This window comes from Equus asinus, chromosome 25, assembly GCF_041296235.1.
Source record: "Equus asinus isolate D_3611 breed Donkey chromosome 25, EquAss-T2T_v2, whole genome shotgun sequence".
NCBI lineage: Eukaryota > Metazoa > Chordata > Mammalia > Perissodactyla > Equidae > Equus > Equus asinus.
In genome coordinates, this window is record NC_091814.1 from 40579439 (window position 1) to 40602075 (window position 22637).

Consider the following 22637-nt stretch of genomic DNA (forward strand, 5'->3'; position numbering starts at 1 on the left):
TCCTGAATTCTTCAATTCTTTGTATGAGAAGTCAATGGTAAGATACTGTTAAAAAAAATTTACAACAAGCTTCAGCCACACTTATCTAACTGTTCTTAAGGTCACCAAATGCTACTAAACCCAATTGGTTCAGAAAGACAAAATATTAAAAGTAAAATCATCAACAAATGTTATCTTTTCTTTACAACCTGTAAGGGTTTTTAAAAGTCTGACATCAGAATTAAGTATTTGAGAATTCAGGATTGAACAAAACAGTGGGCAGCAGAGGGAACCATGCTCTGAAGATCATTTTGACCACAGTGTCAAAGTTTTATTTTAGTAATAATTATTTTAGGGTTACTAGATGTACCCAAGGGAGAACACTTTGATTTTCAAGGAAAATACTTTTAATGTATTTTGAATAATTTATTTCATATAAGTAAAGGACAGCAAATTAAATCATCAAGAAGGTTTCCATTATAACCTTCCCTCCCTTCCAATGAAAATATAGTGCCCCCAGAAGAGTCTAATCCATATGAGCCTTCCTGGGAGTAATAATTACTACACCCTGGAACGCTCTCAGGAAGAACAGCAAGCAGGCTGAGAAACACACTGTCACTGTTACAACAACCTCCCTTTATGTTCAGTTTATAAATTTAACAATAAAAGTAGGTTAATTTAATTCACAGACTGAGGCTGTCCTTCAGCTTTATAATAAGCCCTTAAAACGTCAACAACAGAACTCTTGAGAGCTGGCAACTTTCAAAGCTGAAGGGAAATTCTGAGACTGCAATCTACCTCTGAGACTCTCAACCTTAAGTGTCTAACTTGACCCATTAAAGAAATAATCATAACTGCCTCTAACAATACCACGGTGAATAAACTCACCACCTCAGGCTGATTTTTAAGTTAATTACGGACAAATCACCACTTGTGGCTATGACTTTTGCCTCTCAAATTCAAATGAGAATCTTAAAAGTTTAGCAACAACAAACAGCATATTTTTGCAGAACAACTTAACACAGCTAAAATCACACTCATAAATGAAACTATAGTAAACTGCACATTACAAATCAATGACAAATTTTCTTGTGCAAAGTATATACTTTTTCACAATTTGTTGCTAATTCACAAACTCAACCAGATAACATGTACAAAAATAGAACAATGAATAGACAAAACAACCCTAACTTATTATAGAAGGGAAAGAGTGAAACAAGCAAACCTGTTGTGATCAGGACCCACTTGGGTGTACTTATATTCTCCTTGGATCTTTTCTTTTTGGAAATATTGATTCAGACGAGCCTTAGCATTTTCCAAGGTCCAGTTTCCGTGAAGCCCAGCATTTAAATCCACTTCTTCTGATTCTAGTGTCTGTTGAATCAATGATAATTAAATTTGGCTGCACTAATTTTATTTAGTTCAGTTATGCATATTTAAAGTACAGAAATTTATAACAATACCTTCTTTGTACCATCCTTTATAATGGAAAAGCTATTTTACTAGTCAAAACTGAGCCAGAATTAGTTTTTACTGCATCTCATGGCCCCAATGTACAAACAAGCTATTTGTTAATGTACTATATTTAAACTGTTACTAGGAAATCTCTGACAATTTTTTTTGTAGTTTTAACACTTGAAATATATTAAGTGGAAAAGTAAGCTGTCCTATCAAGACCTTTTCACTATGAGTGCTCATGAAATGAGGTTTACTGAGGTGACTACATTTCCAATAAAGCACTTGAGGAGACCTTTTATTACTACCAGGAAAAATACTGTTTTATTTCATATGTAACGCTAGTGACCAGATTTAATGGTTAGCCTAGGTTTATGGTATCTTGTGTGTACAAGCAGTCTCAACCACTTAAAACAATCATCAAATTACTAAGTTGCAAATATTTTAAATACTGCTGTGCACTAAGTCCTAAATCACATTCCTGGAGTTGAATATAGGGTGATAACCTTACCGCTTGTACTTCTTGCTCTTCCTTTCTTGAGTAATAATCCTTCAAGTTGGCTCCTCGATCCCAGGTGGGTCCAGGAACACCATAGCCAGAGGCCCCAACTCCAGAATTATTTTCTATTAAGGAAAGAAAATGCTTGTTCTCTTGATGAATCAAACTAAATATTTTAAAGGATGGTCCTAATTTAGTTTTTGGCACTCCACAATTAGAAGTTCGAGGTTTCAATTATTTAGAAATGGACCCAAAATTTCCATGACTTATTTGAAAAGTGTTACATGACTGAAGTAGAGGTCAAAATTGCTAATTCCAAGGCTGGTATGCAGGCGAAAGCACTAGTAATGATCATAAGTGACTGACAATCCGTCATACATTATCAATGTAGCTTTGGTTTTCATTTGCTACATATGTAATAACTGATTAAATGATAAAACTGTTTCTTTGCTAAATATGATCTTGAAAGAAAGCTAACTGCTAGTGCTGATGACAGAAATAAGGAGAAGCTGAAAACGTGTGAGAAAGTGATGAATGAGACAGTAACTAAAAACAGTAGTTACTATTAACTTTACTAAGTTTATTACAAGCTTTTAAAAAAATTTACTCCTCACAACAATCTTATAAAGTAATTACTACTGTTATTCTCGTTTCATATATACATGGATCTGAGATTTAAAGTAATTTGGCTAATATCCTAGTTAATCTACCCTACAGTGGACATTCCAATAGAAGTTTTGATAATATAACAAATTCAGCAATGGCTTGGATCCACAAGGTAAACAAGTCTATATAATATATTCGGTAGGAGTAAGTTAGAAACAAAAAAGGGAAAAAATAAGACCCTTTAATCAAATGTTTTAGCCTATGCAAAATCTATCCAGAGATCAAAAATTAGTAAACGCTAATGACAGCAAGGATTTAAGCTGTACCACACTTTATAAGAGAAATTAAATGATCTGATGGTATCTGCAAATTTATGAAGGCCTTGGATTCTCTCGGCATTACAAGTTTACTGTAGCTATTTCTTTCTATACTATTGAGATGATGACCAAGCAAGACTGTGTATATCTTATTCTCAGTCATGTGGAAACATGCAAGTCCCTTACCTGCCTTGAGAGCCAGATGTGGAGGAAGTGGCCCTCCCATGGTTGTTGGTAAACCTCCACCAGTATTTGCTGTGTCAGGTATATCAGTAAGTGGGGATGGAGGAGGTGCTACCTGCAAGAGGAAAAGTCAAGGTAGTGTCAGTAATTTCACCTTCACAGGGACTAGTAAACTATTTTATACTTAAAAGAGGCCCTTGTGTTACCCCTCTTCTTCCCATAATATTAACATCTTTGTTTTCAGTGATTAAAAAATATGACATTCTCATTTCAGGAAGAAAAGAATAAGGGTAACAAAATTATCCATAATTCTCCATCTGGAGATTATATATACAATATGTACACAAATATAAAATTTTCCACAAAAAGAAGGAAAGGTTTATGCTGTATAGTTAATTGACTTTTTCCACTTAATATCTTTATACATATATTCAACATTCAAGAAGTATGTTAGGAGCCCTTTACATGGTAGACATTGTTCTGAGTACTGAGGATAAAACAACGAACAAAACAGACAAATGTTCTGTACTTGGAGAGCTATATTCAAATAGTTATATTCTAATTCTATATTCTGATAGATAGACAATAAATACATACATAATATGCCAAGTATGACATAATACTCTAGAAAAAAAAAAGCAGAAAAGAAAAATAAGGACTGTGAGAGAGCACTATTTAAATAAAGCAAACAGTGAAAGCTGCATTCATTAGGTAACATCTGAGAAGAGATATGAAGCAAGTTATCCGGGAAAAGAGATTTCCAGAGAGAGAGGGAACATCAAGTTTCAAAACAAATGTAAAATATTTTATGTATGTCATCTATTTCTTTAAATACTGATCTACATGAATTTTTTTTTCCTTTGGTGAGGAAGATTAGCCCTGAGCTAACATCTGTGCCAATCTTCCTCTATTTTGTATGTGGGTCACTGCCACAGTGTGGCTTGACTATTGGTGTAGGTCCATGCCCAGGATCCAACTCCATGAACCCAGGCCATCAAAACACAACATGCCACACTTAACTACTACGCCATGGGGCTGGCCCCAGTCTACATGACTTTTAATGACTTACTACTCCATTGTACGGATGTACTACATATAACTCAAGTAATAACATGTTCATGGACATTAGACTAGTCAATCTTAAATTATAAAACAATACTACCATAAACTCCCTGTATTTTGGCTTATTTCTTTCAGGAAAAATTCATAGGAGTGAAATTCCTGGGTTAAAAGGCATCAAACTTTTAAAAAGCACCTTAGTGCTCTACAGAAAGGTTGCTTACTTCCATACTTGCACCAGCACTATCTATGAGAATCTACTTCCCCACATCCTCTCCAATTCTGGGAATTATGGCATGCATCTTACATCTTTATCATAATATACTAGTTTCATTTTTTGTCATAGCAACCTATTATTTTAATTTACATTTTCTTTGTCCATTATTCTATCTGGACATTCACTGTTCTCATCAATTTCTAAGAATTTAACATTTCAGTGCCATTCATTCTTTGTCAAACAAGTTACAAATAATTTTTGCTTGCCCTTTTCCTCTTAACTTTATTAATGATGCTTATTGCCCCCCCAAAATTTTGTTTCTGTAGTCAAATCTAGTTTCTGCCTGGTCATCCTGCATAAAATGGCCTTCACTATCCTGAACCCTATTTGGCATTGTCTTCTAATATGTATTTTTTTTCATTTTGGAGCTAGTATTATGAAAACTACTTTTAACTTTCTCAAATTCTTCTTAGCTATTCTTCAGTAATAACTTTTCCCAATTAACTTTTTAATCTAATTTATCAAATAATATATTAAATTTATATAATTGACTCAGGGAGAACCGACTTCCTTATAATGAACTGATTGACACCTTATTATATAACCTTTCATCCAGAAACATGGTATGGCTCTACATTTCATCAAGTCTTCTATCTGGTGAGACAATTCTCCATGGATATGTTGTGTTTCTCCAAGTCCTGTTTAACCATCTTTTCAAGGATGTTTAAAAAGCAAATAACCTTGCAAGACAGAGATAATATCTTCCTCCAGGGTAGGAGGCAGACTGTTTCCCAAGGAGGATAATAAAGACAGGTGGCAGGTTTGCCAGCATCCTCCTTTTAAGACTAGGGTTTTCCTAAGCTCAAAGTACCTCAGTTGTGATACAGACCCACTGTGTCCTCAGCATTTTTCATCCCTTTGCTACTTTCTCAATTTATCATTTTAGTTTTGCCAATATATACACTAGCATTTCTAATGCTAGGTGGACTGGTACATTGTGAACTGACGTCTTTTCTGCTTTCTTCCTTAAAGTTGATTTTGCTATTAGTTTTGCTAGTATTTTATTTTGTACTTCATTTGCCTGCTATAGCTTTATTCATGTCTTTATTTTCAATCTTCCTCACTGAAAGATTTATTTATTTTATACCAATAGCATATGGCTTGAGGCACAGTGCTCCTCCAAGGGCAGGGCTGTGGAGGTGAAGTACAGCCTACTCTGGGAAGAGCCTAACAGCCAGGTCCCACGAAAAAACCAGTAGGCAGCACTGGTACCACAATGTTTACTTTTCCTCTTTCTACCACTTTGCCCACTCTAGGGCCACAATTATGCTCTACCTCACTCTCTATCTATATCAACTTAAAAAATTTCTTCCTTAAGACTTGAGGAAGTAAACAACTTCCTATTTTCCAGTGATGAGAAGTGCTATGAATTGGATGCTCTGTCTCCCCAAAATTCATATATTGAAATCCTAACCTCCAGGGCTGGCCCGGTGGCATAGCAGTTAAGCGCACACGTTCCACCTCAGTGGCCCAGGGTTCGCCGGTTTAGATCCCGGGTATGGACATGGCACTGCTTGGTAAAAGCCATGCTGTGGTAGGCATCCCGCGTATAAAGTGGAGGAAGATGGGCATGGATGTTAGCTCAGGGCCAGTCTTCCTCGGCAAAGAGAGAAGGATTGGCAGTAGTTAGTTCAGAGCTAATCTTCCTCAAAAAAATTAAATAAAGAAAAATAAAGAAATCCTAACCTCCAATATGATACTATTAGAAGGTGGGGCCTTTGGGAGGTGATTAGGTCATGAGGGCGGCACCCTCATGAATGGATTAGCGCCCTTATAAAAAAGACCACAGAGAGCTCTCTGGATTTTCCACCACGTGAGGATATAGCAAGACAGACTTGTATGAACCAGGAAGTGGGCCCTCACCAGACAGTGAATCAGCTAGAGCCTTGATCTTACACTTCCCAGCCTCTAGAAGTGTGAGAAATAAGTTTTGGTTATTTATAAGCCACCAGTCTACAGTACTTTGTTACAGTAGCTCAAACTAAGACAGGGAGGATTTTCTTTTTTACATTTCTTGATCAATTAAGATAAAAGTGGAAGGAAAGAGTGTATTAAAAGTGTGTCATGGCTCTGCTTAAAGAAGAAGGTTTAATGACATGACAAAATGTTTATTATATTTTAAAAAAGCAGGTTATAAAACATACATACAATACATATTCTATCACGTTAAAATACACATTTAAATACTTAAACATTTAAATAGTAGATTTCAGCAACACTGGCAATATATTTGACTTCTTTATAATTTTTATGTTGCCCCAAATTTCTACAATGAACATGTATTTAAATGCTGTAAAATTGATTTTTTTAGTTCTAGAAGGAATTATATATAGTCAGTAAAACATGAACTAGTGAAAAGTGAAGAACAGGCAAGTCTAAGGAGGAAATTAGAAATAGTTAACATTGAGAAGTGTTCCAATTATTAACTAAAGAAATGCATAATATTAAAACAAACTATCATTTTCTCTCTTAAATTGACAAATAATTTTTTAAAGACTACCAAAACTAGTAAATCTATTGATATAGATACACTGAAATATAAAATTATTCAAGTATTCTCAAAATCTTGCAATATTACATTAAGAATTCATACTATTCAATATATACTTACTGACAGATTGATGTGACCAACCCCCCCCCAACACAAGTGACGAAACAGGTTCACTATTTCAAAGGGCATATTGTTTCTATGAATAAATCAAACAAAATCCCCACAAAAACCAAAAACGTTTTCATCTAACAGAAGGAAGCAAAGCCAGAAAAACTGCTTAGTATATATAATTTAAAAATTCAAGTTTTAAGAAAGGAGAAGAGTTGTATAAGGAAGTCTCATGAATTCTCACTGTAGTCATTCTTATTTTTACTTTTGAAAGCCTGTTAGATTAAAGTTGATCTATCGAAACAAAAGGTCTTGTTCAAGATGAAGAAATATATATAGCTCCCTGTCAAGTAGTAATAAAAGATTAATCATGTTTTAGTCTAAGTAAAAGTCAAGAACTGATGAATTCATTACAAAAAAGATACAATTTCCAATACCTAACAGAATGTGAAGCTTACAGAATAGTATGAACAAAGGATGCGATAATTATGGTATGCAAGACTTACATTTAAGGGTATAGGGCCAAACCCTACTGAGTGAGGGGAAGATGAAAAATAAAATTAAGGAACAGTCAGAAAGACAGGAAGATAATCAAGAAAACTGGGTGCTAGAAAAAACAAAGGAACAGTGTGTTGAGATGAAAGATGTGAACAATAAAGCTGGAACACTGATGCGGGTAAGAACACCTTTTTTTTGGTATAGAAGAAAACACATCACAAACAAATGCAAAGAAGATAACAACTAAGAATCCAATAGAAAAACGGGTAAGACATATGGAACAAGTTCATTGAAAAAGAAATGCAGATGGCCTTTAAATGTCAAAAGATCTTCAACTTCACTTACAGTAAGAGAAAGGCAAATAAAAGAGACACTGAGATATCTACCACAGATTGACAAAAATATGCCAATGGTGAGGTTGTAGACCAAGGTTGCTCTTTGACACTACTGACATTTTGGCTAGTTAATTCTATGTTGTAGAGGACTGTTCTGAACATCCTAGGATGTTCAGCAGCATCCCCGGCCTCTAGCCACTAGATGCCAGCAGCACACTTCCTCCCCCTCAAGTCCTGAGAGTCAAAAACACATCCAGGCATTGCCAAACACCCCCAGGAAGGTAAATTCACCCCTGTTGAGAACCACTGCTTTTCGCAATGCAAATAATACAACTCCTATGGAGAGAGAAATGTAACAGCTTGCCAAATCACATACGCATATATCCTTTAACCTAGCAATCTTATTTCAAGCAATCTTTCCCACAAAGAAAAATACATATGCATAAGGCTATTCATTTCAGCATTATTTGTAACAGTAAAAGGAAAAAAACCAAAGAAACAAATGTCCATCAACAGAGGCTGGTTGAGTAACCTATGGTACTATGCAAGTAAAAAATACGGTAGGTGGAGAAAAAGAAAAATATGTACAATAAGATAGTGTTAGCATAAGAAATGAGAGCTGGGGTAAAGGATATTAATATATATACATAATTTGCTTATAGTCAGAAAAAGGAATATTGATCAAAAATTAAAAAACAAAAAACTGGAAGATGTGAAAAAGGATGGAAGAGGCAGGACAGAGGCCAGATTTTTCTAAATATACTTATTTTACTGATTTAAAGTCAAATCTATGTAAACGTTTTATATAATTATCTGATTTTAAAAAGGTGATCCTTGATGTTCCTCTGCCGCAGATGCTGTCACGCTGTGACCTGTACCAAATCACAGGAACGATGCCGGGGGACCCAGGAAACTCAGAAATGGCAAAATAACTCGTGAAATCAATGGACTGAAGTTCTCCATTACATTTTTCATTTTAGATCAATTTTTCTAAGTGCATGTCCCTAGAGAACATTGAAATTAAAAAACACCTGGGCTGGCCCAGTGGTGTAGTGACTAAGTTTGGCATGTGCCACTTTGGCAGCTGGGGTTTGTGGGTTTGGATTGCAGACATGTACATACACCCACTCATCAGCCATGCTGTGGTAGTGACCCACACACAAAAGAGAGGAAGATTGGCACAGATGTTACCTCAGGGCCAATCTTACTCACAAAAAAAAAAAAAAAAAAACCCAAAAAACAAACAAAACCTCAGGGATCAATCTGAGCCAAAAATGAGACAACTTAAACATCTAGCCAAAAATGAGACAATTTAAACATCAAAAAGAAGATAACAAATGAATCAAAATACATTACATATTTGAATCAATGAGTTCCTGATGATTCTGGAAAAAAATAAAACTAGTGATGACCTTTGGAAAGTGCTAGGAACCACTTTATTATTTTTTTAAATTGTTAAAACAAAGGGAAAGAATCAAACATTTATCTTGCTTGTCCTGTATAAATTATACCTCAGGGTGACTAAATTATTGATAAGGAAAGGTTTAAGGTTATAAAAGCATTCCAGCTAAAAATCAAAAGAATCTGCTAACAAAATAATAAATCTACACAATGATCACCAGTGGCTGCTAACATCATGTGCCTCCTCCTAATGGAAGTATAGAACATTACCTTTGGTGATTTCTCGTTCCTGCCCCTCCACTCCAATCAAATTGGAATCTGATCAAGTCTCTAGATCTAACTACCAATTATGGGAAATGGAGAGGCAGGGAAACATGTTTCATAATACCACAGCAATGTAATCTGCAAAATCCAAACTGTGGGAAACTAAATGATGTGCTTTCTTCAACAAACTGCAAAGAAAAATGAGAGAGAAAGCAAGAGGAAGAGAGAATCTAGTAATTAAAAGATTAAGAGATATCAATCAACAGCAGAATATGGACATCATTTAGAGCATGATTTAAACAAACTAAAAAATAGATTTATGAAACAATCAGGAAAATCTGAATACTAATTGGCTATGCTGGGGCCCAGGACAGGCCGCCCCAACACATTCATATAGAACGGCATACTGATTATTTTCAATTAAAGTCACTTCAGAAATAGCCAGTACAAGAAGGGCACTCTGACCCTTCTCTGTCTCTCTGAATGCAGGAAATAAATCTCACACGTTAAAGGTGTTCTCCCTGCATCCTTATCACCTGAGCTAGGGAATTCGGGGCTGAAGCCCGTATAAACAAACCTTTTACTAATTTACCACTTCAAGCCTAAACTCTGCTTAAATTCTTCACTAACTATGTACCCTAAACCTAAGTTTTTTTGTCCTGTCAATTCCTCATGAACTTATGGTTTCTTTGTGTAAAATATATGTGAACTGCCTGCTTTGTTGACTCTTGGAGCATCATTTTTATGATCTCCCATATGTACGCATTAAATTGACTTTTGTTAATTTAGTCTTGCATCAATTTCATTATTAGTCCAGCCACAGGAACTCAGGAGAGGTGGAAGGGGGAAATTTCCCCCTCCTTGAGAGATATTTGAGGACATTATGTGTTTTTTCTGTTTTGTTTTAGGTTTGATAATGGAATTATTATGCCTTTAAAAAGGATTATCTTTGAGAGCTACAAACTGACATAGTAACAGACAAAAGATAGGATGTCTGGGATTTGCTTCAAAGTAATCTAGAAGGAAGGAGGTAGACAGAACTTGGAGATGAATCATAACTGGTCATGCTGAAAAGTGTTGCAACTGCACTATGGAAACACTGGGGTTCATGATATTATTCTTACTTTTATACATATTTGAAATTATCTACAATAAAAAGTTTTAAAAGTATCCTTTTCATTTAGAAACGGGTCACTTTTGGCAAGTGCATTTTGTGGAGTGAAATGTCAAGTGCTAGATGAAGTAAGTGACATGAACAAGAGTTTGGCGGAGACAGGGAGGTAAGATAAAGATGATAGTTAAAAGTAGAGATTGGCTTGTAATATGATTTCTTCCCAAATACATCCACTTATCATTCATTCATTCATTAAACCAAAAAACATTTACATGCCTGCTATACAGACCAGGAACTATTCTAGATGCTGGGAACAGTATAATGAACTAAAATGAGACAAAAATCCCTGCTCTCATGAAATATGAGGATCTAGGGGGAAAAATTAGGTTAGAAGAAGGTTTTTCAATCTCAATACAACTGACATTTTGGGCTGGATAATCCTTTGTTGTAGGAGGCTGTCCTGCGCATTGTAGGGTTTATAACATCCCCAGCCTCTACCTCCCAGATGTCAGTGTTACCACCACCCCTTTCCAGTTGTAACAACAAAAATGTCTCCATGCACTGCCGAGTATCTGTGGCAGATACAATCACCTCCAACTGAGAGGTTAGAAGTTAGTCAGTGCTATGGAAAAAATGAAACAGTGAAAAGAAATAAAAAGTACCAAGGTGAAGGTAGCAGTGGATTTGCAATTTTAAATAGGATGGCTGGGGAAGAGTGCTCAAGGCACAAAGAATAGTTAAGTACAAAAGTCTTGAGGCAGAAAAGGACTGGCATATTTGAGGAATGTAAGGAGGCCTGTGTAGCAGGAACAAAGGAAGTGAGGGAGAAAGCAGGAAATGCATAGTTAGAGCATTTAATGGGAAAGATGTGAACGTGTTAAAATGCTAATAAGAAAAGGACAACAGGGTATTGTTTCTGATATGGCCAAGTAAGCTCCTACTAGACTGACCCCTCCAGCAAATAACCAACATGAGCTCTAGGGAAAAAAAAACACAACCCTCTCACCTCCCACCCTGTCCCGCCCCGCCCCAAAGACCCCCACAACTATATGCAGGCACTGAAAAATAAACAAAAGCTGTCAGATTCTCGGGGGAACTTGAAATGAGAAAGCAAGGAATCGCAAGAGTGTAATTCCTGTTTATTACGGCTTTTAGCTTAGGGGAAACCATGTGAGGTAGCTAAATCTCCAATAGAAAACTCAGTCTTTCTGGCCTGAAGAATCAGAGGGTAAAAGTTTGGGAAAACCAAAGCTGCAAGGAAGTGAGGAGGGAATCCTGTAAAGGAAAGGAAGAACCTCAAATTCTGTGTATAAACTCTGCCCAAATCTCTGGCTAACCCTTGAACTACACATATACAGGACAGACTCCAAGCCAGCTAGCAAAGGATCAGAAACTGAAGTGAGATTTGAGCTGTTACTCAAAAGATAGTGTTTGCGGTTTGAGCCCAACCAAATTAACTGCTTGACACCAAAACAACAAAAGCAATACTTTTTTAAGAAATATAATTTAGAGTCTCTACAACATAATATTCACAATTACCCAGGACATAAACCAAAATTACTTTACATACAGGAAAAGGCGATCTAATCTCAAGAGAAAATACAATCAAGAGAGCCCAACTTTGAGATGGCCCAAAGGTTAGAATTGGTAGCCAAGGATGTTAAAAGCAGCTATTATAACTATGAACAATGACATCAAGGAAATTCACATTCATATTATGAGCACATGATTATAATGAATGAAAGGTAAGAAATGTCACCAGAGAAATAAAATCTGATAAAAAAAAAAAGCTGAAAATTCTAGAAACAAAAAACAGAATCTGAAATAAAAAATTCACTGGATAGGCTTAACAACAAATGGAAGTGACAGAGAAAACAATCAGTGGATTGAAGATAATCAACAGAAATCACCCAATCTGAAGAATAGAGAGAAAGTAGGAAAAAAAGAAGAAAACCTCAGGGACCTTTGGGATAATGTCAGAAGGTTTAACATATATGTTAACATACAAACCCCAGGAGAAAAAATGAGGCTGCAGATACAATAGCCAAAGTTTCCCAAATTTGTGAAAGACATAAATTTACATACTAAGAATCTTAGTAAACCCCAAGCAGCATTAAGTACAAAGAAAACCATATGTACTCACATTACAGTCAAACTGCTGTAAATCAAAGATAAGAAAAAAATGAAAGCAACCAAAGAAAACAACACATTACTTATAGAGGAAAATAATTTGACTATAGTTGACTTCTCATTAGACAATAAAGTAATAATGGAACATTATCTTTAAGGTGCTGAGAGAAGGAAACTGGCAACCCAGAATTCTATATCCAGTGAAAATATTCAAGAAAAAAGGTAAAATAAAAAACATTTCACATAAAAGAAAATTAAAGAGAATCTGCTAAGAGCAGATCTATACTACAAAAGAGGAAAGGCTAAAAGATACAGAATAGGTCGTAACAGATGGAGCAAATGGCAATGGTTTCAAATATTTGAAAGATATTTGCAACATTCTTTTCAAAGAATCTTCAAGATCATCTTGTCCAATCCCTTCACTTTACAGATGTGCAAACCAATGTAATCAAAATCCTATAATCTTTTAGTGGTACAATCTACTAGAAAGTAAGTCTCTTGACTTCTGGGTCAAAGCAATGGAAGAAATACAGGTGTATCTCATTTTATTGCATTTTTTAAAAAGACCCCCCACCAGCAAAAAGATTACAACTTGCTGAAGGCTTGGACAATGGTTAGCATTTTTTAGCAATCAAGGTTTTTTTAGTTAATGTATTTATTGTTTTTCAAGACACGATGCTATTGCATACTGAACAGACTACAATACAGTATAAACATAACTTTTATATGCACTGAGAGACCAAAAAATTTGTGTGACATGCTTTATTTCGATGTTTGCTTCATCAGGGTGGTCTGGAACCGAACCTGCAGTATCTTTGAGCTACGCCTATAAAACATTTTTACCTTTATAAACAAGTCAGAATATAAAAACTCAGTGAAAACAGTTAAAACTGACACAGATATCATTCCTGAAGGTTTTATGAAAACTGAATCTTTCATTTAAGTTACCTAAGGAATTTACTTAAGTCATAATGTACATCTTTTTATAATGACAATCCCTCTATTTTTGTGAAAATTCAAATTTTCATCTTTTAATTAAATGAGAAATAAAACATTTCTTAAAAACAGTACTAGAGAGGGGGCTCTGTTGCATACTTACATAATATAATTAAAGCTAATAAAAAACACAATAATGATATTCCATTGCACAAAATACTATTTTCTCCCTGCTACCTAAGTGTCAATGGGAGCAAACAGTGTCTTAAATTGTTCCTGACTTTTATATGTATGGGCCACTATGTATGCATCACCATACATAGTGGGTTGGCATAACCTTATACATCTCAAGTGCTTAGCCATAAGTACTTACCCCAATAGCTGGGACTTCTTCACTCTTTACTTCATTTATTCGAACCAAATAGTTAACAAAGTCTCTGGCAGCATTGCTCTGTGCATCTTTTTTATTGGTGGAATTGCCCATGCCAGTGTAATTATATCCTTCCACTCGAACCTTTAACAGACAAGGAAAAAATGTATTGAGATTGACCTGGGTAATCCTGGGATTTAAAAAGTTCATAATTCAATAGTCCATTAAGGGTTAACTGTTGGAGACATACTCTATAAACACACTGAAAATAACACACCTATGAGACTTCACAGGCTAGCTTATGAAAAAGCTTGAATCATGCTGCCCCTCGATAAACTAATCCAAAAAGAAGAATATTAACTTATGTGGCTTAGATATTCTCTTCTCACGTAACAGAATGTTCCACATTAAAATCCAATTTCATAAGATCCAAGAACAAGCTCTCCATTTGTATTTATTTTAAGCACTTCAACTTGAAGCGATCAAGAATTGCTCTACTTTCTACAGGAGTCAGTAGAAGTGCAAACAGCAGATGCAACTTTTCTAATCTGCACTGCTGGTAGGTATGGAAGCTGAGGAAGACGCATGTTCTAATTAGAACAATCTACCTATCAGATTGTTCTAAAAGTAATGTTCACTTGAAAATGATTTATAATGAAACAACAGCAGGCAAATCACAATAAAGAGCATTCTCTAACATGCAACACTTTAACATTTCCAAATAGAAAATGTTCTTTTAACACCAAAACAAGCCTCAAAAATCACATAAATGTAAATGTTATTCTTTATTACCTCACATGTGAATTTCTGCCTGTTTTTGTTCCCCACTGCTCTAATTTCATAGGATGGGGTCATCTTCCTTTTGCCACACCAGGCATACAGAAAATTTTTAACATCACCCATGATTCAAGTGTCTTCTTCAGACCTAAGAAAACAAAAGTTAGTTAAAAACAGCATTATTGGGCCCAACCCGATGGTACAGCGGTTAAGTTTGCACGCTCTGCTTTGGGTGCCCGAGGTTTGGACTGTGGGCACAGACCTACAGACCACTCATCAAACCACGCTGTGGAGGCGTCCCACATACAAAATAGAGCAAGATTGGCATGGTTAGCTCGGGTCAATCTTCCTTACCAAAAAAATCCAAAACAAACAAAAATCCAGCATTATTTATAAGAGCAAGTATTGGAAATTAACAATCTGGAAATAACCAATAATTGGAATTTACTGAAAATCTAAGTTAAGTACAGAATAGTCTATCATGCTGCTATTAAAATTGCCTATGAGGAAATTTTAGACATGATTGGAAAGTCATGGCACATTAAAAGAAAAACTGTAAGATTTGAATTACATAAAAAGCATATATGCATAAATCAAGACTAGAAAGAAATAGCCCCCAAAATGGTTATCTTTGGGTGACTATGAGTGATTTTTATCTTTTTGTAAAAAATATTTTATGTAATGTGTCCCCCTACCCCACCCCATTTTTGTTTTTAGAATAGGCAGCTTATGTGTTTTAACTCAGTTCTCACAATGGTAGATAACATTATATGGTAGATACTATTATCATCTTTTACAGAGGAAGAAACTAGGGCATAGAAAGTTTAAGTAACTTTTTTCCAAGTCACCCACCATGGAGGCCTAAATTCAAATCCAAGTTACTACATTATGAAATGGTTACCAATCATTTTGTGCATAAACCCAATAGTTTATTCTCATTCCGATCACGTCTCCTTGGTAGACTGTCCTTAAAGTTGTAGGTTATATATTATATTAAGTCCAAATGTATTAAATATTCAGTACTTGAACCGAAAACAGTAATGTTAAATATTCTGTACCAATCTCTCCTTTATGTTTTATCATTAAAACTCGAGGATATTATGTTTTCTAGAAGCGCAACATAGTTGGCATTCTCCCTCTACTCCAATTATAAGATACCAAAACATACGGAACCCATGAATCTAAGTCTAAATTATAAACAAGGTATCTGAGATCAAATTTAGAACCAATGAAAATATGTTATGAATTTAGTTTGCTGTGAGAAGAAACCCCATTACTAACATTAAACTTTGGTCTTCTGTTAATGTTTAGTGCATTCTGTTAGCACATAAGTCTAATGTCATCACACTGGACCCCCTAGTATAAACTTGTTAATAAGTCTATTCCGTAGTCACGGGCTAACCCTGGGGACATCCTATTAACTGAAAAGTTATGGAAAGCTGAAGATGTCTATATATAAACTCCCCCCGAATAATTAATTCAAAAAACAAGTCCTCAGGATGAATGAGTATCATGACATATGAAGGACTACACCATCAAATTCCCTCCTCCCTAGTTTCACCTAACTGTAATATTCAATATCAACTGTATGCCAATGATTCCCAAATATATATATGTTGAAAATTCAATCTTCTCTCTTCAAATTTCGAAATAAAGTTCATCCAGAGGCAGCCTCCTGGCATAGTGGTTATTAAGTTCAGGGCATTTCCTTCAGAGGCCCTGGGGTTTGGGGGTTTGAGGGTTCAGATGCCGGGCTGCGACCTACCCACTTATCAGCCACGCTGTGGTAGCCACCCACATGTAAAGTAGAAGACTGGCACAGACGTTAGCTCAGGGTTAATCTTCTTCAGCAAAAAAAAAATTAAAAAATTAAAAAAATATCACGTTCATCCAACTGCAGCAGTAACATACCCAGGTGAATACTAACGTGGCATCTCAGTCAAAACAGAATTTTAAATTTCTTCCCAAACCTGTTCCTCCTCCTCCTAATCCCCAGTGTTCCTACCTCCTTAAATGGCACCACCATCCACTCACGTCACAATTTGGGAGTCATCCACTCCTTCAAGATCCTCCATAGCGATCCCGTGTGGAGCCCTTCCTACGTGCCAGGCAGTAAGAATCCTTACAGGATCATCTACGCGAACTACTTTACATAACCCTTACAACAACTATATAAATAAGCATTATCGTCATCTCCTTTTCACAGGTGAGTAAACTGAGACAAAGAACAACTTGCCCAAAGGACAGAGCTCTACGTGGGGGGGACTCAGAATTCCAAACCGGGTAATCCGACTGCTAATCTACTACGCAATTCTGCCTCCAAAACACGTCAGTAACCCATTCGATTCTCTCCATCTCCCCGGCCACCGCTACTGCACACCTGGAGGACTCCAATAACGTCCTAAGTGATTTCCCCGTTTCCACTCTGGCCACCCTAAAATCCATTCTCCTCTTAAATCCATCTCGCCACACTCCAGTCACATGGCCGCCTTTCAGCGCTCACTAATCCCTGCTGCCTCTGCAGTTCAGCTTTCCCTCCGCATCCTCACAGCTGACGCACCCTCGGTCTGAAGGCCGAGATCCCAGCCCACAGGGCTACCTCTTCGGAAACGCCACCCCTTTCCATCCCATCTAAAGCAGCTCTCTCCCTCTCCCTCTGTAACTCCTCTTTCCCGAAACCCGCAGGCATTTGTTTTCCTGGAGTCCCCCTCCCCCACCAGGCCCGCGACCTCCGCGAGGGAAGGGGAGGGACTGCGCCTAACGTGTGCACCGCTCCGTCCACAGCGCCCGCGGGGCAGCGCCCCGTATTTACGGCCTGAACGAATGAATGAAAGGCCCTGGGCGCGTCCGCGTCACGGCGGGCTCCCCACCAGACCATTCACCCCCTTTCGATCGGCGGCGACAGCGCCACCGCCGCACGAAGGTCGGAGGAGAAAGTGGGGTTTGTCTGCTTCGGACACAGGACTGGGGATGGCCGGGAGAAGGAGTGGGGGCCACAACGCTGCTCCCAGCAGCGCCAGCGCCGTGCAGCTAGAGGCTCCCAACCCGCAATCCGGGAACCCGGCGGGCGGCTCCCCTTCCCCCACCCGTCGCCGCGCTCCGCAACAAAGCCCGGCTGCAGGGCCGCGGGGCTCCACGCCGCCCCAACGGGTGGCGAAGACGCCTTGCTCTTACCGGCCTCCGCTTCCCGGTGCCGGAGAGCACAGCTCTCTCCAGGCGGCCCTTGACGCCGGCCTTCCTCACAAACACACGGCAAACGCGCCGCAACTAGCGTGGAGGCGGCGACGAAATGGCTCCGACCGCGGCGCCAGAGGGGCGGGGTCAGTGGGCGTACGCATGCGCAGGAAGCCAGCCCGGCCCGAGGGCGTCCCGCGGGAGGGGCGGGGCCGCCGCAACCTCGCGATGGGGAGCGTCCCGTCGCCTGGGAGATCGGCTGACCGTTGCCCGCCGCTCCCTAGGCCGGCTTTTTCCTGTCGTGCGCTAGCTGCTTTGGAACATTTTGGGTAGTTTTGATGCTGCAAAATGTTTCGCACCTTCTGTCATAGGGACAGATGAGGTTCTTTGAAGCCAGAACTGGAAATCTAGGGTGCTAGCTTCATAGGGTTGTTGAGATGATTGAGATGGCACGTGAAGGGGGCTTAGCGCAGTACCTGGCACATGATAGATGTTCAATAGGTGGTATTGTAGTGATTTCGATACTCTAATGCGAACATCTCCTGAAAGAGAAATAAGCTCATGAACGCAGGACCCCTGCCTGGCTAGCTTAGGCCACTCACCGCAGTGCTTGGCACATCCTAAGTGCCTGGGAAAAACTAGTTTAATGAGTAGATAAAACGTGCAGGGTTGTCTTTGCTTAAATTGGATATCCTTTGTCTTCAGAGTCTTTGGAATAATTTGTATCCTTAACTATCATATAATAGTCACTGTTAAAATTTTTAACTCTAATTCTTCCCATGAAGGCAACATTACAAAACATTTCAATTTGGGTTTGTTCCAGATAGTGGTTGTCCCATTATCTGGGCCCATCATACTATCCATCCTTATTTTCCATCTCTTTCATTACATTTTTTCTTAACTCTTCTTGCTCATAGTAATCAATCCCTTTCACTTTGTGGCTCTTACAATCAGAACAACACAGTTTATCATTTACTCATCCTTTTATTTTCTCCATATATTTGCTGTCTTCAATTAAGAATAAAATCACTGAGGGAAAAACCTTAATTTTTAATTTATTTTTTACCCATCAGAGTAATCAAAGCAGCAGGTACCTGATAGTTATTTGTGATAAGGGAAACTCGATTAGCATAAATGGATTGCAATTGTTTTGTAGTAGGTAATGAACACAGCAAAAGTGTCAGCATAGTAAGTGTGAATAAAATTTTCACAGGTGGATCTTTACCCTCCAAGGACTAAGGAAAATTTTATTATTGATTTGGTTCTTAATTTAGGCATTACATCTGAGACCTACAATCCCCAGGTCATTACATTTGTAGGTTGCCCCTGGCGACTAGCATCCTCTAAGATCTTCCTTAACATTTGCAGATGAAGCTTCAAAACATGCTCCAGAAATAAAGAAAGTGGAGATTTCAATCCAACTATTAACTGTTCCCAGTATATGACTATCTAGAAAACTACAGAGGTTAGCAAAGCAGGACAGAGAAGTGTGGGAATTTATTTTAAGCTATGATAAGGAAATAAGTAACATTCTTTCTACCTAAGAATGTGGAACTGAGGCTACAGATCACTCTTAATGATCAAATAATAAAAGGTCTGTTTCAAATGGGTTACTTAACATTTCAGATGTACCTTTCTGGCTAGAAATGACTTAGTTCCTGAGGTTGGTAGATAATAAAGGTTATAAAGATATATATTAAATTTAATCTGTAGATTGTATGGGGGGGAAAACTGGCAAGTTTTCTCAGACCATTTGTTACTTCTGCCAATCAACTGGACTGAGGCAAAGTTTCTGGCAAGGAGGATGGGATGGTTATAACTGACATTTATGGTTAAAATGGATGATGAGAAATGGAAGAGGATGCTTTGGCTCATCACTCTTTCTGTTTTTCAAATACACAAAGAGCTGGGGAGAGGGAATGAAATAAGAAAGCCTGATACCAGAACTAGCATTTAAGCAAGGTCATGGTGTCTTGAGGAGGCCAGGGCTGGTGAAGTTGGAGCCCACTCAGAAGCTTATGAACACTAATGACACTTGTGCCCTTCATCACTCTTGTACTAGCATATACAATGTTGTACCCAGACAGGGATGAAAGGTTTTTTAATTAAAAAAAAAAGTCTCACAGAGACTTCCTGACAGCTGGGGTGGCTTGACTTCAGACTCTTAGGAAGTTGCTTATGCTGTTGAATAGGTTGAAGTCCTTGTATTCAGGATTCTTCTTGAATTATACAACCTTGTGAAATTTCAGTTGTACATTATTGTTAGTCATGTTGTCGGTGCACAACTTCACCCTTTGTGCCCTCCCCCCACCCCCTCTTTCCCCTGGTAACCACCAATCAGTTCTCTTTGTCTCTATGTTTAACTTCCACCTATGAGTGGAGTATTACACTCTTTTCACTTCAAAACCCAGAATAAATTAGGTTAAAATTGGTAGGTTTACATTAAGAGCATATAAAAAGGCAAAAGAAGTGAAATTTCACGGGGGGTAGAGAGAAAGGCAAAATGAAGGCAGGCAGGCAGAGAGGGTGGGTGCTGTCTGCATTCCAAGAAGGTATCCAGTCCAGAAGGTCCTGTGGGCCAGACTCTTCTGGTGGTCTTATCAGTGCACCCGTGGAACCTGGATGTCAGACAGGTTGATGAGAAAGATCTATAAAAAAATAGTCCCCTTAAAGAAAAGTTCGAAGGTACAAACCATAAGGCAAAAAACTAAAGGCATTGATTATATCTAAATTAAGGATATCTGCTCAATAAAAGACACCATGGCCCAGCGGTTAAGTTCTCACATTCTGCTTTGGTGGCCCAGGGTTCGTTGGTTCAGATCCCGGGTGTGGACATGGCACTGCTTGGCAAACCATGCTGTGGCAGGCGTCCCACATATAAAGTAGAGGAAGATGGGCATGGATGTTAGCTCAGGGCCAGTCTTCCTCAGCAAAAAGAGGAGGATTGGCGGCAGATGTTAGCACAGGGCTAATCTTCCTCAAAAAGAAAAAAAGAAGAAGAAGAAGAAGAAGAAAAAAAGGCACCATGAATGAAGTTAATAGATAGTTGACAGAGTTGGGGAAGATATTCATGATGTTTGAGGTTGTCAAGAGATGATTAACTGTTCTAAGCTATTCAAGGAACTCCTTCAAATCAATAAGAAAAATGTAGCAATCCTCACAGAAAAATGAGCAAAGGACACGAAGCAGCAGTTTTCAGAAGAGGAAAACCAAAAGGTCACTAAGCATACTCAAGGTGTTCAAAAGAATTAGTAACAAGAGAAATGCAATGAAAACAGCACTCAGATGTCACCACATATCCATTAGATTGGCAAAAATTAAAAAAGTGAATAAATGTCAAGTGTTGGTGGTGATGCGGGGATAAAAGATTCACCATACCCAGCTGGTGAAAAAGTAGACTGGTACAGTCATTCTGAGAGAAATCTGATACTACTTAGTCAAACAAATTGTGTAAGTGGGTAAAATCAAAAGACTTTACTCTTGGATATATATATACCTATATATATTTATAGTGATTATATATATATATACACACATCAAATTCTAATGAATTTGATTCTAATGAACACATATATAGTAAGATATATATATATATACATATCAAAGAAATTCTCATGTAATTCCAAAAGAGAACAATCAGATATGTTTATTACAGTATTATTTGTATTGGCAGGGAGCTGTAGGCAATCTGGGTGTTCCTCCCTAGATAGATAAAATGTAGTGGACGTTAACCATGGAATCAAATGCAGCAGAAGAAATGAATTGGATATACATAGACCTTGAGGGTACAGGGATAAGTGAAAAGAATAAGGAACAAAATAAGTTATATAAGATCATTTATATAGATTAAAAATGACAATACATATTTTGCATAAAAAATTTTTAAAGATACACATTAAACACATTAGAATGGATGTATGTTATGGGGGAGAGGAATGGGAGGGAGGGATTATTTAAAAAGGGAGATTTCAACAATTCTAGACTCAGATAGATATGGAAGATTGTAAATGATAAAGATGTCAAAGACGGACACATGGTCTAATTCCTACTTATGTTAATTAAAACAATTATTTGTTGAAGGCTTTTTTTGGTACTAGGCACTGTTCTAGAGGAAACAGCCATAAACAGGATAGATGAGATCCTTTGCTCATGGAGATTACACTTAGAGACTTCTGCGATAGAATAGCTTTTATCAGACCAACCCTCCTGCCAAGAACAACTCTAAAATCTGAAGGAAAAAAAAAGTCGAAAGAAAACAGCTGTTTCAAGCATTAGAAAGCAATCAGGGCAGCTAACATATGAGGGGCCAAAATCCCGGGGAAGAGAGAACAACAGAGATTTTGTGTCACTTCTCACTTTGAGGCATTTGCTGAATCCCAAGCTGCCTGGGGCAAAAGATCAAGATGCCAAGTAGAGAACAGTGGTAAGAGGCTGAAAAGCTAAGCAGAGCTCTCAGCAGTCTCGTGGTACTGGAGAGACAAGCCTGGAGTCCACCAGGGAAGAGAGGCCCTGGTAAACGCTGCAGGCTTTCATCTGAGACCCCCTGCAGAGCTACATTCTAAGGGGAAGGACAGACTCTGGAGAATGAAAGCTAGCCTTGAATCCTCTCATTTTCTGATTAGACCAAAGTGCTCTGCTTTACTCTTCCTGCCAGAAGAGGAAGA

The 22637-nt window shown here is 37.8% G+C and overlaps 1 protein-coding gene across 1 annotated transcript in view; it reads right to left on the minus strand.

Annotated features, from left to right (window-relative positions):
* Window positions 1-18122, minus strand: part of DHX9 (DExH-box helicase 9) — a 48065-nt gene extending 29943 nt beyond the window's left edge. The window contains exons 1-6 of the mRNA XM_014866715.3: window positions 17974-18122; window positions 14815-14947; window positions 14026-14166; window positions 3043-3154; window positions 1946-2058; window positions 1205-1353 (exon numbers count right to left, since the gene is read on the minus strand). Coding sequence (XP_014722201.1) covers window positions 1205-1353; window positions 1946-2058; window positions 3043-3154; window positions 14026-14166; window positions 14815-14925 — 626 coding nt within the window. The 5' untranslated portion in view covers window positions 14926-14947; window positions 17974-18122. The remainder of the gene's footprint in view (window positions 1-1204; window positions 1354-1945; window positions 2059-3042; window positions 3155-14025; window positions 14167-14814; window positions 14948-17973) is intronic.
* Window positions 18123-22637: the final 4515 nt, after the last annotated feature.